Source organism: Arvicola amphibius, chromosome 10 (genome assembly GCF_903992535.2).
Source record: "Arvicola amphibius chromosome 10, mArvAmp1.2, whole genome shotgun sequence".
Taxonomy (NCBI): Eukaryota; Metazoa; Chordata; class Mammalia; order Rodentia; family Cricetidae; genus Arvicola; species Arvicola amphibius.
In genome coordinates this window covers 121,067,628-121,085,480 of record NC_052056.1, presented here as the reverse complement: position 1 = coordinate 121,085,480, position 17,853 = coordinate 121,067,628, and the positions used below count along the sequence as shown (strand labels likewise).

Sequence of the window (17,853 nt, the reverse complement as noted above, 5' to 3'; positions counted from 1 at the left end):
GCTGCCTGGCGATAGCTGAGTCCCTACCCTCCTGGTTTTCCTAGGGGATCGTGGTGGACGTGCCCTTTGCATCTTTCTTCCTGAGCCAAATGCTCGGGCACCACCACAGCATCTTCTACAGTTCTGTGGACGAGCTCCCGTCGCTGGACTCAGAGTTCTATAAAAACCTCACCTCCATCAAGGTCAGTGCTGAGCACCAGTGTGAAACCACAGCCAACAACACCAGCTAGGGTCCACCTTTACAGTCACTGACACCTGGAGCATGCCCAGCCCCTCCCCTCTGGTCCCTCTCCCAGCTGAGGCTCACAGCCTCCTCCATCCTTGTGACAAGGGGCCTCTGCCTGAAGGGGGCCTGCAGCTGTCCGTGGCCTCTGCCTAAAGGAGGGCCCACAGCTGTCCGTGGCCTCTGCTGGAAGAGGGGCCGCAGCTGTCCGTGGCCTCTTAGGGAGGGAAGACCTCCACCCCTACCCATACAAGCTCCAGTGCTTTCTCTCTGTTCCTCAGCGCTATGATGGAGACATCGCTGACCTCGGGCTGACGCTGTCTTACGATGAAGATGTCATGGGTCAGGTGTGTGGGCTGATGTGTCAGACTTCTTCCAGTCTCTAGACCTGCCAGTTTATGTCTTTTCCCTCAGCAGTCTGCCCTGGGGATCTGTCTGTCACCTGGCCAGGAGGGAGGCTTTCCTGTTCCTTCTCTGCCAGCCTGGCCTTTGCATGCCGACATGAGCCAGCTCCTACAGAGCCTGTGCTTTGCCTGTGTCACCTCTTGGGAGTTGAGGCAGTGTCTGCCTCCACCCAGCCTTCCTGTTCTAGTGTGTGACAAGCTGTGAGCCTCAGCTGGGAAATCCGTGCTGAGGACTGGCCGTGTAAATGGCGGTTTCTGACTTGATGTGCAGGGACAGTACCTGAGAAGTCCTCTGGGGACGTCACATCCTTGTTACAGTGTCCTCAGGAGCAGAGGAGAAAAGGCCCTGGAGTCAGGCAGGCACGAGTCTCCATGTCCTCTGCCCCCTCCTCGTAGGTCCCTGCAGGAGGCTCTCTGTCCATGTAGCCTGAGGTCTGCTCTGGAGAAACCCTGAGCATGTTGGTGCAGAGCTGGCTGCTCAAACTCAGCCTGCATCCCCTGCAGCGCCTGGTCTGGAGTGCATTGTTGTAGTGTGCCCTGTGTCTTTCAGACTTTCCCACAGGCGTACACACCTGTGTATGCACATATACACGAGTGTGTGTGCGCATGTGCACATGTGTGTTGCAGAGATGATACTATGTCTCTTGCAATATAATCTTTCCCCCAGTAAGTCCATGCTCTGATGGAATTTTTAGGTAGCCATGTTCCAGGTTCTTAGTTCCCAGTGGATGTTGACTTCCACTGCTGCCCTCAGCACCAGCATTTCCCTCTGTGGCATCCAGCATCCTTAGTGCACATGTTTGGGCAAGGATTAGATGAGAAACCTTTCCTGCTTGTTGATGTTTTGGCCCTGAGGTTTTGTAAGAAAAAAATGATCATTCTCAAACACATAGCATCCTAATTCCATCATTTTTGTGGTCAGCTTCTCTGTTAGGACTCTAGTAATTACTCTCGTCTTCTCCCCCAGCTTGTCTGCCATGAGCTGGTTCCTGGAGGGAAGACCATTCCTGTTACAAATGAAAATAAGTGAGTATAGAAGCCGGCGCTTAAGGTCAGCACTTGAAAAGACTTACTTCATTCTGGCTCTCCGGAATTAGGCTGAGAATTTATTAAAATAGATTGAGGTGGAAAGAGACCATAAATACCATAATGGGATTTCCTGGTTATAGTTCATAGACTGGAATTGTATTAAGTTCAATTTGCAAAATAAGAGTGGATGGTTTTACTGTTTGCAGAATCACTTGGAAGGTCAGAGGCACCGGCCACTGTTCTTAGGAGTGTAGTGACAGCCCCACTGGGACATGAGGGCAGGCGAGCAGGGACACTGGAGGATGACTGTATGTGTGTTCTCAGGACAAGAGTGTGAATGCAGATGTGGCAGATGTGCACTTACGGAGCCGGGGGGCTGCCAGGGTGCAGCAGCTCTGTCACATAATGACAGAACTTGGCAGGAGGGGGCGTTGGGCCTCTTGTCAGTTTTCTGCCACCCCTACTTGGGATTTGAACTGTTTGTCTGAGCGTTCATCTGGACAAGGACAAGTGAGCGTCTGGTCCCAGTGCAGCACTCCTGCACCTGTTCCTCTGGTCAGCTAGTCTAGTAGCCGGAGTGCTTCGGGAGCTTTGTGTTTTAACTTTAGCAGTCAGACGAACAGACAGTGCGCAGCAGAAGTCAGACACGTCAGTGTTGCCCTGTAGCCACATGGCATTGGTCTGAAAACAGAACAAAGCACTGCCTGCAGAGAAGATGCTGAGGTTGGGGTCTTGATGCAGTGGTAAGTCCTGGTCCTACATGTGTGTGACATGTGACTGTCCTCACAGGCAGTGTGTGACCTGTGACCGTCCTCACGGACACTGTGTGACGTGTGACCGTCCTCACGGGCAGTGTGTGACCTATGACCGTCTCACGGGCAGTGTGTGACGTGTGACCGTCCTCACGGGCAGTGTGTGATGTGTGACCGTCCTCACGGGCAGTGTGTGACATGTGACCGTCCTCACGAGCAGTGTGTGACCTGTGACCATCTCACGGGCAGTGTGTGACGTGTGACCGTCCTCACGAGCAGTGTGTGACCTGTGACCATCTCACGGGCAGTGTGTGACCTGTGACCGTCCTCACGGGCAGTGTGCGACCTATGACTGTCCTCACAGGCAGTGTATGAAATAATGTGTAGAACAGTTTCTGAGACATCTAGCTGAAAGGGGTCAGATATGGCACATGTCCTGTAGCTCCTGCTCACCTCCTATGGGAGCTGTGGCAAAGGGTGATGGTATATGAGCATGTGTGCATGAAAGAGAGACAGAGACAGAGACACAGAGAGAGGCAGAGAAAGAGAGGGGGGTGGGGGTGTTAGAAAACGTATGTTCACACAGGCTAAAAGGCCAGGGAAGATAAATCTATGCAGACTGAAGGACCAGGGAGGTGAGTTCACGGACACTGAAGGGTCAGGGAAGGTGATACTATGCAGGCTGAAGGACCAGGGATGTGAGACTGTGCAGGATTTGCTGGAACAAGATTCTTACTTATCCTGCCATGAAGCCTTAGTAGAAACTCATGTCATAACTCTGGCCTATGGTGAAACCTCAGAACATGGCAAGGATACCTGGTTCTGTACTTGACCCAGGCTCCCAGCAGATCCTGTTTACCCCCTTGGAATAATCCAGCTGCATTTTCAGAGAATGTGGGCCCACCTAGAACCCTAGGCTCTATTGGAAGTTTGAATGTGAAGTTGTTGGAGCACTAAGCTGTGTCCTTGAGAGTGATCAACTGGGACTCACCTGTGCAGGTGACTCCAGCTCCTGAGAACATGGGGGATCGTCACAGGGCATTATATTAGGGGCTGTGAGGACAAGTGAACAAGGCTGTGCCTTGGACACTTGATGCTGTCGTGGTGACGCACAGTGTGTGACTTGGGAGTCACAATCGTGGGCATCACTGTCGTTGTTCTGGTAGATGCTGGAGTGTGGGTTTTTTTTTTTTTTGTTGTTGTTGTTGTTGTTGTTTTGGAAAATGGTTCAAAAGTGTTAGGCTTATCTCTTAGCCCATTTGGCAGCAGCCTGTCCTGGACTATTAGTTCCATTGTTCCTCTTTCTTGTTAACAGAATTAGCTACATCCATCTGATGGCACATTTTCGGATGCATACGCAGATCAAAAACCAGACAGCTGCTCTCATTAGTGGCTTCCGTTCCATTATTAAGCCCGAGTGGATCCGAATGTTCTCTACCCCTGAGCTTCAACGTCTCATCTCTGGCGACAACGCGGAGATCGATCTGGAAGATTTAAAGTAAGGGGCAGTGAGAAGGGAAGGGTGACGTGCTCAGCTAGAAGGACAGCTGTTCCCCTTGCTAGGCTTCTAATGCCGAGTTATTTTGGGAGCACCTGCCCATTTAGCATCCAGAGGATGAGGCCGTGCCATGTGAACTTGTACTGCCTGTACCCATGAGTGTTAGCGCACGCTGAGCCCCTCCCCCTCCCTGGATTGCTTTCAGGAAGCACACTGTGTACTACGGAGGCTTTCATGGCAGTCACAGAGTCATCGTCTGGCTCTGGGATATTCTGGCTTCCGACTTCACGCCTGATGAAAGAGCCATGTTCCTGAAGGTATCTCATTCATAACCTCTGTGCGTTCCTGAGCATGCACAGTCCTCGGGCCGCTCTGTAATTCACACTGAACACAGTAGGGTTATCAGAGGGCCCCACAGTGTCAGTGTAACTTCGCTCCTGTGTCAAAAGCTGAGGAGCCAGAGAGGGGCTGGAGAGACGGAGCCTGCTCCTCACGTGGAGCAGGGCCCCGTGTGCCACTGTGCTCCACCCTTGCCATCTGCAGTACTGCCTCATTTCTTTAAGAAAACAGTGGCACACGCCTTTAATCCCAGCACTTGGGAGGCAGAGGCAGGCGGATCTCTGTGAGTTCAAGGCCAGCCTGGTCTACAAGAGCTAGTTCCAGGACAACCCGGGCTACACAGAGAAACCCTGTCTCGAAAGAAGGAAAGAGGGAGGGAGGGAGGGAGGGAGGGGGGGGGACAGAACAGACAATCCTAAATATTACTCCATTGTAGAGCACTACCCCCAGTAGTATCACACACTTGCACAGCCACACAGCGTCCCAAGGAAACACAGCTGTCTAGGTTGATGACACTACGTGCTCTGAGGGAGTATAGGTGTTGAGTCAGGTTCTCTCTGTGTGGCCCAGGCAGGACTTCATAGCCTAGCCTACTTCAGACTTAGGGTAGTCCTCCTGCCTCAGCATCTTGAGTACTGGAATTCCAGGTGTGGCCTTTATGCCTGGCTTATTTGTACTTTCTCAAATATAGCGTCTTTGTTAACTGTTTCCTGCCCTAGTGTCAGTGATGTTCCTGGGTGTCACTGGTTTTGATGAATGACCTCCGCAGAGTGTAGGCATTCGTAGGACACTGAGGCACACACATGCCTGTCTCTGTTATGTGTGGGTAGATCGTCACTAAAATGCATCGTCATTGTGCCACCTGCTCTCTCTCTGAAAAGACATAGTCCAGGAGTGTATTTAGCACCTTGGAATCTTCCCCAAGGCCTCCTGGCTGGCTCGCACACTTTCTCTGTCTGTCTGTCTGTCTGTCTGTCTGTCTGTCTGTCTGTCTGTCTCCCTCTCTCCAGGTAGGGTCTCATGTGTCCCAGCATGCTCTCAGATTTGCCATGTAATCTGTAGCCAAGGATGACCTTGAAGTCCTGATCCTCCTGTGTCCACCTCTGAGAGCTGGTGTTACAAATGCGGCCATCACGCCCGGCTTATACTCTTGTTCTGTGTGACCGCTTTTGTGAAGACCAACAGCGGGTCCTCTTCCTTGCTGGCCAATCTGAATTCCGTTCCCTTCTGCTGAGGAAGCCTTCACCTATTCCAGTCCAGCCAGTGTATACACGGGCTCCACTCTCACGGGTCTCCAGGGGCGCAGGGGCATTTGTTGCAACAAGTGGTTCTGGGAGCATCAGCTGGTTTTCCCAACAGTGCACCACCTGGGTAAAGCAGCTGCTGCTTGTGAGGTTGCATGCCCTGCTTCCTAGAGAGCAGTGCAAATGGCTCACACTTGAACAGTCACCTGCCCATGTAACAAATGAGTCTGAGCCTTGGGTCACCTGTCACCATATCTGCATTTGTTACACACCTGCCCTCTCTGACTGCACAGGCTCCAGTGCCAGCTGAAAATGTGTAAATTCTTGCATGAGAGGATATGACCGTGTTGCTTTTAAATGTATTTAGAGCTAATGTTCCCCGCTCCCTCTGGTCAGCCTCAGTTTGCAAAGTTAAACATGTTAGAACAGCAACATAGTAACTTTTTAAAATATTTGTTTTATTTTTACTGGTGTGTATATGTCTGTGTAAGTATATGCTATGTGTGTGTCAGTGTCCTCAGTGGCCCATTAAGTTGCAGGAAGTTGTGAACTTCCTGACGTGGGTCTGGGAATCAAACTTGGGTCCTCAGGAAGAGCAGCCAGTGCTCCTATAACCACTGAACCGTCTGTCCGGCCCCAGGAATATAGTGACTTATTTAAAACCTTTTGAAACGTGATACATAAAGCCATCTCGCCATTATAACATCGTTTAAGTGGTCATCTTATGACCCACACTACATTAGCTACTGAATTTCGGAGCCAGGCTTAGAATTCTGTCTCTTAGGAAAAAAAAAAAAAAAACAAAACAGCATGTGTTTGATTACTGCCGAGTTAAAGCAGGGATTTCCCAGGTCTTCTTCCTTTTGAGGCTGACCTGTGAGTTTCCGGTGTGGTCAGGTACCCATGTCTGGAGCAAGCGCATCTGAAACATACAGCAGGGGCTGTGTTTGCAGAGCGCCAGGGGTGCATCTGGATGCTGCTGAGAAGCGCGGCTGGCTGCCTACAGGCTCCACATCCAGTGTCCCACACTTTGGTCCCCACAGCCTGACTGGCTTGAAACCTGGCTTTTCTCAGCATGCTGATTGCTGCCGATTCTCCTGCAGACCCAGCCCACAGCATGCTCTGCATGTGTGTAAGACAGCAAACAGTGCCAGTGAATGAGTCATGGGTTCAAGCTGCACTGGACTCACTGACTCCGGGCCTTGGCTCATGAGTGCCTCTAGTGTCTGCTCACCCAAGCCCCCTCGGATGTCGCCAGTGCTGTCCTCCCTGAGGTGACAGTGCAGTGAGACCCGCTCTGTGGTCCTGCACAGCAGGAGCTGAAGGGCATCTTCAGCTGCAGTTGAAGTAGAAAGCCTGGAGGCTGGAGGAGCGCCTGTGTCAAATAGTAGTCTAAAAAGGAGATCTGTCTCGTGAAATGTCACCCCCAGCTGCCCTACAAGCCATCAGTCTTGTACAATGAGCCACATTTTTCCAGAGAGTGGCACCCTTGAGACACGTGGTGTGTTCTGGGCATGTGTTGGGAAAGCACTCCCTGTCAGCCCTAGTTCCAGTGAAAGATCAGTGAGCAGCGCATGGAGGGAGAAGAGCCCCGCATGGCTGCAGTAGAAAACCCTACTGTCCCACTGACGCACTTTGTATTGCAGTTTGTGACCAGCTGCTCCCGGCCCCCACTCCTAGGATTCGCCTACCTCAAGCCTCCGTTCTCCATCCGCTGTGTGGAAGTGTCGGATGACCAGGTGACCAAAGCCATGTCCTTTCCTTCTTTCCCTTCTGCCCAGTTCTCTGATGTACCCATCATGTACCCCACACCCCTGCCTACATGGTTCTCGGGGCATGAAAGCCACCCACAGCGGGCACGGCAGACCCAGGTCAGTGTGGGCTCTCAGCACTCCTACCTATGAGTTCCCTCCTCGAGGACGGCTGGGGGAGTGAGTGTGTACTTAGGATGCTGTTTTCATGGCTGTTGATCTGTCGAGGTTCAAGGTCCGAGAGGCAGGGTCAGCAAGGGTGACGCTCAGGATAAGGGCAAATACAGGTCTGCTTCCCAGATCCTCCCCTGCTGGCCATGCACACCTGGCGATCTGCCTGTTGTCTGCAGGTTAAAGGGGAATTTCCTAGGATTCTTGTGCCCAGTGTGTTAGGAACCTGCCCTGTGCCAGCCTGCTGGTCTGTGTCCCTGCTTTACCACCTCTTTGCTGGCTGCACTCCCTCAGTCAAACACTAGGTGGCCCTCCACCTCCACCTCGGGAAGAGTTGAGCCAAGTGCTAGTCAGCCTTGGGCCATGGTACTTGCAGTCAGAGAAGGGGTGTTAGGCGGCCCTGGTAAGTGGTAAGTGTCCATTAGCCAGGAGGCCCCTCGTCTGAGGTTTCCTAGCACAGGACTCCCATGTGACTGCTCAGAGCAGCGAGTGTCCCCCTCAGCCTCTTGGGCCACTGTCCCCAGCTGGGCTTCTCTTGTGTGCACCTACATTGGCACCTTCTGAGCCACAGCTGTGGTGTGTGCTTGCAGGACACTGGGGATACCCTGGGCAGTGTCCTCAGGGGCTTCTTCACCATCCGCAAGCGGGAGCCAGGTGGACGGTTGCCCACCTCTTCCACTTGCTTCAACCTGCTCAAGCTGCCCAACTACAGCAAGAAGAGCGTCCTCCGAGAGAAACTGCGCTACGCCATCAGCATGAACACAGGCTTCGAGCTCTCCTAGCCCAGCCCATCTCACCCACCCGCCCTCGAGAGCGCCCAGACTACAGAGCCTTCAGCTCCTGGAGCGGCTGCTCCCAGGAGTGTGGCCAGCTTACTTGAGTCCTCAGACCCCTCAATAGCCATGAGATGCCCAAGCTTGGGGATGCTGCACAGCGCACTCAGTGTGCTGGGGAGTGCCGTTAAAAATAAGCTCCTGCCCTCCCACATGCCCTCTTTCTGCCTTCTGGGGCCTAAAACCTGGACCTAGCGATTGCAGAGAAGCTCCTGGTAGTTCTGTGAGGCTCTCTTCCTTTGCCCTCCGAGTACACAAAGCCTGTGCCTGCGAGCTCCTCCTTCCATTCTGAAAACTCAGGTAAGGCCTTGCCAAGCCTCTATGCACAGCAGAGTCCCTGCCTCTACCCTGCCCACAGCAGCCTCTTCCCGGGCAATCAAACCCAGCTCCTGCCAGGGAGGCTGCTGAGCTCAGTCAGGTCTCTCTTACGGGGAACAGGTGTTCCACACCACAGCCCTCTCCCAAGTCCTCAGCAGGCCACGCTGTCAGGGAACCCTTGCTGTCAGCACCTGGCCTGTGCATGGTGTCCTAGCTTGGGAGAGAACCTTGTCACCCCTGGAGAGCTGCCCATTTCTGGGGTACCCAGAACTTACTGGATCTGCGTATCTGCCCTCCTCATTACCTTATGGAGAAACACAAGAGCCTGCAATGCCCAGCATCTGGGCAGTGCTTTGCTCTGGGAACTGCAAAGCCCATCCCTTGACAAGGGACCCCATTGCACTGATTGGCCCAGGAGGCTGCGGGTGTATCCCCCACACCTCTGCACCACCTCTGTTGGCTCTGCTCCTTTTTGGGTTTGGACTTCATCCTGTTTTCCCACCCATTGTGCTCCTGGCCCTTTTCCTCTTTATCCTAAGAACTTTCTCCAGGCTCTGGATGCCGAGGCAGAGGCTCTGGGCTCAGTGCTCTGGTGGCAGCCATGTGCCTCTTGTCTCATCAAATTCTTGCATCCCTCCTCCACTCTGTGGAGCCAGCTTAGGGCTATAGCGCTCAAAGAAAGGAGACACCTTCCATCAGGAACCTGCACACTGTGGGAAAGTGGGCACGCTCTGTTCCCACTTCAGCAAGAAACTGTGGCTGGAAGCCTGGGAAAGGCCCCAGGCTTCTGGAGATCAGAGCAAGCTTCACTTGGATGGAAGGATGGCAAGGTCCTTGGAAGACGTCTGGCAGCCATGTGTGCACTCAGCATGCCCACAGACTCCTGTGCTCTGTGCACAGCCTACACGAACAACATGGAGCCTGAGAATTACAGCAGGGACATGGGGAGAGAGTGGGTTAAGAACACCAATATCGACTTGACCTGTTTGGTTTTGACCTAGGGTTGTCTGTAGTTCACTTCGAGCCTGTTTTCCAGCAGTTATGACATCACACTACCCAAGCACCAAGTCTGTCATAGCCGGTGTTCACAGGCACCCCATCGACTCTTGGTGGCTCCAGAAAAGGAGTGGAGTTTTTGTTATTGTAGGTAACTTATGGACTAAGACTTGTCAGGGCTTTATTAAATTTGTACTTGAGCATATGGTGGCTCTGCCCTGATTTGTACTCAGGCCTATGTCTGGATGACTCAGGTCACATCAGGCACCCACAGTACCAGAAAGACCCAGGGTGTTTTGACAGACATCCTGGCTTCAGCGGTGAGTCAGGAGAGCTGGGCAGTTGTCACATGTACCCAGGTTTGTTTTCAGAAGTGGCATTTCAGAGACACATCCCTAGAGCCGGTCTCCTTCTGCCTCCTTCCTATAGGTGGTAGCACCAGGATTGCATACATGTCTCTGAAGTTTATGACCTACATTGTACCTACAAAAGCCAGCTTGCTTGATGGGGAAAGACCAGATAACTGACATGTCTCTTGCTTGGGATATCTCTAACACCCCAGGATCCCCACTAACATAAAATTGCTGTAAAGCCCCAAAGACACACTGCCTGCCTGCCATGTGTATACACCCAGCAGAAACTAAAGCCTGGCTCTGGTGCAGGTAAAGGGAAGTGAGCAGGATTGTTGGCTAGGCTGGCGGGGCCTGTGTGAGGCCTGCGACCCTGGACTCCACTGCTGCTGGCAGTGGCGAAGCATCAGCTTCTGTCCTTCAGTTGCACTGCTGCATGTGGAGGTCGGGCCGGCACCAGGCTCCCCAAGTTTGGCCAGTGTCTGGATCCAGTGCACCCTAGTTTGTGTGGGTACCATGTGTCCGCTGCTTGAATGCTAGGGCCACAGGTTCGAGTCACACCTCAGTGGACTCGCTCAGACTGACGGCAAGATTGGAAAGTAGTTCATCACATGGACTGCAGGGTCAGACTCCTGGCATTGGTGCTGTGTGCTGAGAAGCAGTGTGGCGAGAACATGAGCTGTCCTGGGCCTGGCTCAGGATTCGCTTCTAGCTGGCAGTCTCCTGCTTCTCCTCACCTGTCACTTTGGGGAGTCAGGGCTAAGTCGGGCAGAGCGGCACACATCTATAATCCCAAAACCAGAGAGCCAGCCCGGAATAGACAGCAGAAGTGGACTCGAGCCACAAAAACCAAACAAACCCAAGAAGCCAGGACTACCACAGGCCTGATGAGGCTCTCTGACCAAGCTTCCAGAGTAGCTTCTGTTCCTCACAGAGTGGACCTGCCATCTCATACAATTTACACAGCTGGGGACTCATCTGTGTGGGACAGTGCCTCAGCAAAAGATGCTTCAGCTAGCGCAGGACTGACCCAAGGTGTTTGCACGCCTGTGCGTCTCCAGGAGCTGGGCTTTGCTTCCACACCAGTGTTAGACCAGTGTTGGAGAGGCTGCATCAGGACCTAGGACAGGCCAGCAGTCCCCAGCCCTTGGCACATGGGTCCTAATGAAATGATTTCCTCATTGTTGTCTTGACAGCCAACGCTGGTGACAAGCATATGTGTAACAGATGGAGTAGATCGGGGGCCTGGGCTGAGGTCTTAGCCATCCATCCATGCCACAGGGCTCATGTCCCAACTCTGCCTCCCACCAGCTGGGAGCTCGGGCCAAGTTCCCTTGCTTCTTGGAGCTGAAGTTTCTCCTCCCAGGCAGCAAAGACCTGAGGGGTCCCGATCACCTGTGGGCAGCCTGTGACTCCTGGTGGCTGGAGAGAGCTGACATTTTCTCTAGAGTTTCTTTGTTCTTTAAACTCCTGGGTAGGAGCAGTTGCTGTCAGCAGACATCCCAGAGACTGCTGCTAGGCCAAACAGTGCCACTGCCCCTGAGCCAGAGCCCTCGCTGCACCCCATACCTCCACCACACTCGCCAACAGCGCCTCTGGCTTGGGCACTGTATTCTTCCCTTAGACGGGGAGTAGGGGACACTAGGGCGGGGGATATCAGAACACCAAGTGGTTGGAAGCAAGGACAAGGCTGGGGCTCAAGCAGGGAGAATACAGTACTGAACTTGGCCTCAGACATACTCGGGTCATCCAGCTGACCCGGGCAATGTCTAACCCTCGGCTTCATTCCACATTCATGCCTGTGTAATACCCACGGGATGCCTTGCAGACAGACAGCTGGAGTTACACGTAGGCAAGGTGGATCAGCATCCTCTGGCCACCTGCTCAAGCCTCACTCTCATCTGAGAAAATGGAACAATGAGTCAGACTCCTCAAAATCTTTGCCTTAGACAGTTGCACTGTGGTTCACACTGCTAGCCCCAGCACTTGGAAACCTGAGGCAGAAGGATTGCTACAAGTCAAGAATAGCCAGGGATAGAGTGAGACCGTCTTAAAAAAAAAAAATTCAGGTATGTGATGGCACCTTTAATCTCAACACTCAAAAAGCAGAGGCAGATAGATCTCTGTGAGTTCAAGGCAGCCTGATCTCTGCATTCATGGGGCATATCATGCCTGGGTTCAATGAAGAGGCTCAGAAAGGAAGTGTTCGTATGTTCCCCCCAAGGCAGAGTTTTCACCATGGAGGTGGAAAGGAAGCCACTGTGGCAAGACCCAATGTGAAGATGAGGTATGGGGGGGGGGGGGGTGATGCACTATCAACCCAAGGACAAGTGTGGCCGCCACGTGTCAAATGGTGATGACCAAGGCCGTCAGTCCTGCCTGCCCGTTCTATTGGGCCTCTGCAAAGAGTATTACTGTAAATCTACCCAGGGGTCTCAGGAATGAACGAGCTTGCCTCACTATGCCAATGTCTGGGGAGATGAAGTGACTTGCGTGAGATCACAATTCAAAAATACCCAACAGAGATTCAGCCCTGGGCAGTGACTTCACTGCCCTGGGGGAACGGCTGTGCTGTGTGGAGGGCAGGGGCTAGGGCTCAGACTATCTTCCAAACTGGAATTTTGAAGCCAGTGGGGACAAAGCCAGACTCGGGAGAGCGGTCCTGGAGGAGGCAGGGGGGCAAAGCTCAGCCAGGGGCAAAGGTCGTGCTACTTTGCCCACTAGATAGCTGCCATCCCTAGCCACTGGCCAGGCATCTGCATCCATGATCCTTTGCTCATGGGGGCTCCCATGAACCCCAAAATCTGCTCCTGTCCCACACAGGACACTGTCCAGGGGAGGGAGTAGCCCCTGTATGTGTTGTGGGGGCTTTTATATATAGTCAGCTGGATGGTTTTGTCACTGGCCCAGATGGTGCCAGATGGACTGAGCAGCTGGCAGGTGTTCCAGCCAAGAGCTGGCCAGGGAAGCCTGACGGGCATTCACTCACCTAACAAATAGGTCCAGAGAACTCCTGTGCCTCAGGCTGGGGAGGTGTTGCTTCAGCCATGAGCAATGTGGGCACTGTCCCTATTCCAAGGAGCTGTACCTAATCCAAAGAAAAAATATGGTGCTGTGGGATAATGCTCTTGTACACTGTAAAGATTTGTCACTTGTATTGGTTTAATAAAACACTGACTGACTAGTAGTCAGGCAGGAAGTATAAGAGGGGTGACCAGACTAGGAGAATTCTGGGAAGAGGAAAGGCAGAGACGCAGTCACCAGCCAGACACAGAGGAAGCAATATGAGAAAAGATACCAAGCCATGTAGCTAAATATTGACAAAAATTATGGGTTAATTTAAGTTGTAAGAGCTAGGTAATAATAAGCCTGGGCTAATAGGCCAAACATTTTTTTTTAAATATTTATTTATTTATTATGTATACAGTATTCTGTCTGTGTGTATGTCTGCAGGCCAGAAGAGGGCACCAGACCTCATTACAGATGATTGTGAGCCACCATGTGGTTGCTGGGAATTGAACTCAGGACCTTTGGAAGAGCAGGCAATGCTCTTAACCTCTGAGCCATCTCTCCAGCCCCTAGGCCAAACATTTTATAATGAATATAAGCCTCTGTGTGTTTCTTTGGGACTGAATAGCTGCAGAACCGTCTACAATGTGGTATTGCATACCCTGGTCACTCTATCCAGTGTTCTGTGTCACCCTTATTCTGATGCCCACTTAACAGCTAGAAAAACTGAGGTTCAGAAACTGTCACCCTAGTACACCAGGTCTAAACAAGGCAGTGCCACACCTCAAAGCTCTCATTGGGGCTGAGTAGGCAGGAAAATGGGAGAAGCTTCTAGGCAACGCTGAAGGGGTCCCTGCCCCTTGTCTGTAGTTTCTCACTCACCATATCCTCTTGCAATGGCTTCCAGAAGCTGACATGACCACACCTGTGTTGAGAGTTCCTATAGTGAGGACTCTAAACTCTGGCTTCTTGCAAACTCAGAGAAAATGACAGGCTACGGGGTAGCAGCTGGCCCCCAGCTCCCAGTCAAAGGGAAGCACCAGACTTGAGGGTGTCCCCCAGCCAGCTGTCAACTGCCCACCTGACTATCCAATAAAGTAGCCACATGTCACTTTCTGGTGGGGATACCATCTTAGAAACCTGTTCCCGGCTATGTTATGACCATATGAACAACACAGAATGTTCTCACAAAGCTGTGACGTCACTCACTCTGCCTCTGTCATAAATATGACTCTTCATTGATTGAAACACCATTGTGCACTGTGAGCAGCATAGCTGTGCAGCCTTGGGCCATTGGCCCCTCCCTCCTTGAAAAAAAAAGTCTCTCTAAAATAATCATAGAATTAGTGTGGCGCCCCTCCCCCAAGTCACCTTGCTTGAACCCAAAGGCCCTGCTCCTCCGCAGCATGCTGGTCTCCAGCAGCCAGGTAACGCTGCCTCCACAGAGGTTTCCGTCATGACCTTCAGCTGCAGGACTTTGCAACCTAGAAGTCCCCAAATGTTCCTGAACCAAATGTTTGAACCACTTAAATGAAGCCATCTTCCAGGAGAGGAGCTGGCACTGGCTCCTCACCCTGCTGGGCACAGCACGGCACAGCACAATGGGGGCCTGGGAAACAAAGTGGCAGAAGGGAAGATTCTAGAACTTGCACCCTGAGGAGCTGGTGGTGCGGGATGGCAGAGGCTGAAGGGGGTGGACCTGTCACACCATCTCTCACTGGCTTTAATCTTAAATTTGCATGCTTTAATATGAAATCTAATTGCAGATGCTGAATTATGGTGGGGAGCTCGTCAGGGCTGACTAATTAATTAGTCAGATTTATAAGCATTTGGCTCTTAGAGATCTATGGCCCTGATTTGTCACCTCAAAGCTCTTGGAAATTTTTCCTCTGCTAGTTAGTTCTCATGAGGTGTTGAACATCGCTTTGAGGGACTGATTTGGAGGGGCAGTCTGATCCCCTGAGGCAGTCTGGGGACCACAACTCCTTATGAAGCCTCCCCTTCTTGAGATCAGTCAGGGTTTCACCCTAAGAATGTAGAAGTATCAAAAGTGTGTCTCTTATTCTAGGAGGCCATGGAGGCATTACTAGTAGATTACCAAATTCTCTCTGTAGAATCCGGCCTCTTGGCTCAACCTCCTTCCTTATAATCAGTAATCTACTGGATTATCTTCTCCTTCCCTTTCTGGGGTCAGCCCCTCTCTGCTCACAGCAGAGCACAGTTTTGTCCTTGCTGACTATGGCATGCTAGCCTCATCTATCCACCTGTCAGTGTGCCCCTTTGTCCAGGGGGGTTAACCTGAGGATTCAGGATGTAAAGCCATGGGATAATAAATATGACAGTTCTTTTGTGTACTCTTGAGGTCTGGGCCAATAAAAGATGCTGTCGCAGGTCAAGGAAAGAGACAACAGTGTCCTCAACTTCTGGCTGAGATGGGTGGAGGCTTTCTTCAGCAAGGCACCTCAGATGGAATGGGATCACTTCTTTCATCCTCAGTTGCTCCAGAGTACAAGCCGAGTCTGCATTCACAGGCTGGACTCCAGCCAGTCAGCTGCATGCACATCCTCCCTAGGCCGGTACCTTTGGTGGTTTCAGTAAGAATGGCCCCCATAGGCTCATAGATTTGAATGCTTGACCACCAGGGAGTGGTGCTGTTTGAAAGGATTAAGAGGCATGGCCTTGTTGGAGGAGGCAGGCTTTGATGTTTCCAGAGCCCATGCCAAGCTCAGAATCTCTCTTGGTCTGTGAATCCAGATGTAGAACTCTCCACTAGTTCTCCAGCACCACTGTCTTCCTGCACGCTGCCATGTTCCCACTATGATGACAATGGACTAAACCTGTGAAACTGTAAGCCAGCCCTAATTAAATGCTTTCCTTTCTAAGAGTCGTCATGGTCACGGTGCCTCTCCACAGCAGTAGAACTCTAAGATAATATGAGAGGGCACTCATGGGTAGTGGGGAGGATCTGGGGTGGTCATCCTCCAGCTGTCCCAAGGGCACCAGATTCCACTACAGGTGGTTGTGAATCACCATGTGGTTGCCTGGAACTGAACTCATGTCCTCTGGAAGAGCAGCCAGTGCTCTTAACCTCTGAAACACCTCTTCAGTCCCATCTTCCCCCCTTCTTTTGGTCTTTCTATTTGTCTTTGGCCGGGGTCTCATGTAGCCCATGCTAACCTCAAACTTGGTATGTAGCCAAGATGGCCTTGTCCTTGAACTCCTGATACAACCACCTCCATCTCCCAAGTCCTGGGATTAGCAGCACGCAGCAGCACCACACCCATCTGTTTATCCCACACTGGGGACCAAACCCAGGGCTCTGTGCATGCCAGACGGCATTCTACCACCTGAGCCTCATGCTCAGGCCTGGCTTTCACTTCTGCCCATCCTCCCTTGTCCCTCCTTAAATCTAACCTAAATCCACTGCAGAACAGTTAGAAAATCCAGACGAAAAAGGAAACAGTGTTAACCCATGATACTCCCACATAGAGGCTAGCACCGTTAAACACGCAGCTTTCCTGTGGTGAATACATGCATATCGATTTCACAGGATTCAAACTGTTCACTGCATAACATTCTGGAACAGGTTCCCATAACCACTTACTACGGAGGTCATGACATTTCTTATGGTCCCTTAGTTGAATAGTGCACTCACTGAGTCACCCAGCTGCCTCGTCTTGCTCATGAGTGTCCAGGTTTTCACTGCAATGAGCAACACTGCTGAGCAAGACCCTCTGGGCTCCACTGAGACACATCTCCCTCTAAGATGTTAGCGGGGGCAGATTTGCAGGCCCGGGACATGCACTGTCATGAATATTGCCAAATCTCCTCCTAAAACTCATGCCCACCTTCAACTCCCTCCCACACACTGGAGATGCATGCTTTTCTCCCACTGGTATGGCCAGGTGGAAAGCCACGGGCTCAAAACTCTCTCCAGCTGCTGGGATACTGCAGCTGAACTCCAAAGGCCACGGAAACAAAAGTTCTCTTGCACCCTCCCCCCCCAGCTTAAAGCACCTTGACAGAAGCCATGGCAGACCATGCACCTGGCCATCGCAGCTGCTAGCCACCTCCCTGCCCACATGCATGCATGCCTGCGTGTGTCTGCACAAGGCCTCCAGCTCACACCTCGTGGCAGGACAGCGAGCTTGAGTTATAGCAGACCTGATTTCCCTGTACAGCTCCCACAGAGTTAACAGATGTACGCACGTCTGAAGCAGTCAGGCAGCAAGAGGCTTTGGGGCCGATCCTTCCCATTCTGACAGTGTGTAATTGAGGTGAAGCCATAAATTTTATAAACAAGAACAAACGCCCCTTTAGCAACATATGTCTGCTCGACCCTTCCAAGGTGATCATAAAGAAAGGCACCTACTAGCTGGGGAGGGATGTGGGCATTACAGATGGCTGGGGGGTGGGGGGACCAGAGGGCCTGTGACCGGAGACCAGCCATGGGGAGTTGCATCTAGGGTGCTGGTAGACCCCAGGTCTAGAGTTGGTTCTCTGGGGGCCTTTGTGTCACTGGCACCCATTTCTCATTTTCCTTGGAACGGCTACGTCTGGCTGGGACAACCAGGGTCCTCTGGGAGCTTTCGATTCTTTCCTCTTCTAGAGAAGCAGCCTGCCTCACTTAATTACCAGCCATACCCTAGTAGCTAACTTCCCAAGAAGGCCACCCTGGAGAACATGATAGGCTCTGCGGCCACCACAGCGAGACAGGTACAGTGTGGTCCCCACGCAGAGGTAAGCAGGCTAGAGGAAGATCTGAGCTCAAATTCCAGAGTGGCCTCTTACTGCATAGTACCAGCCATGGTGCCATTACCAGCGCCCCAGCTTAGTTTGTAATCCACAGATGCTATTGGCAGCTTGCTGGGGCTGCTGTGGACAAGGTGCTCTCTTAGGGTTAGTTACACTGTGAAGGTTTTGTTGACATTTATCT

At 52.1% G+C, this 17,853-nt stretch overlaps 1 protein-coding gene across 2 annotated transcripts in view; it reads left to right on the top strand.

Annotated features, from left to right (window-relative positions):
• Window positions 1-9,763, top strand: part of Ube3b (ubiquitin protein ligase E3B) — a 52,839-nt gene extending 43,076 nt beyond the window's left edge. For both annotated transcript variants that reach the window (XM_038344778.1, XM_038344777.1), the window contains exons 22-28: window positions 45-182; window positions 505-570; window positions 1,595-1,653; window positions 3,724-3,906; window positions 4,112-4,223; window positions 7,136-7,228; window positions 8,002-9,763. In XM_038344778.1, the coding sequence (XP_038200706.1) occupies window positions 45-182; window positions 505-570; window positions 1,595-1,653; window positions 3,724-3,906; window positions 4,112-4,223; window positions 7,136-7,228; window positions 8,002-8,193 (843 nt within the window). In that variant the 3' untranslated portion in view covers window positions 8,194-9,763. The remainder of the gene's footprint in view (window positions 1-44; window positions 183-504; window positions 571-1,594; window positions 1,654-3,723; window positions 3,907-4,111; window positions 4,224-7,135; window positions 7,229-8,001) is intronic.
• Window positions 9,764-17,853: the final 8,090 nt, after the last annotated feature.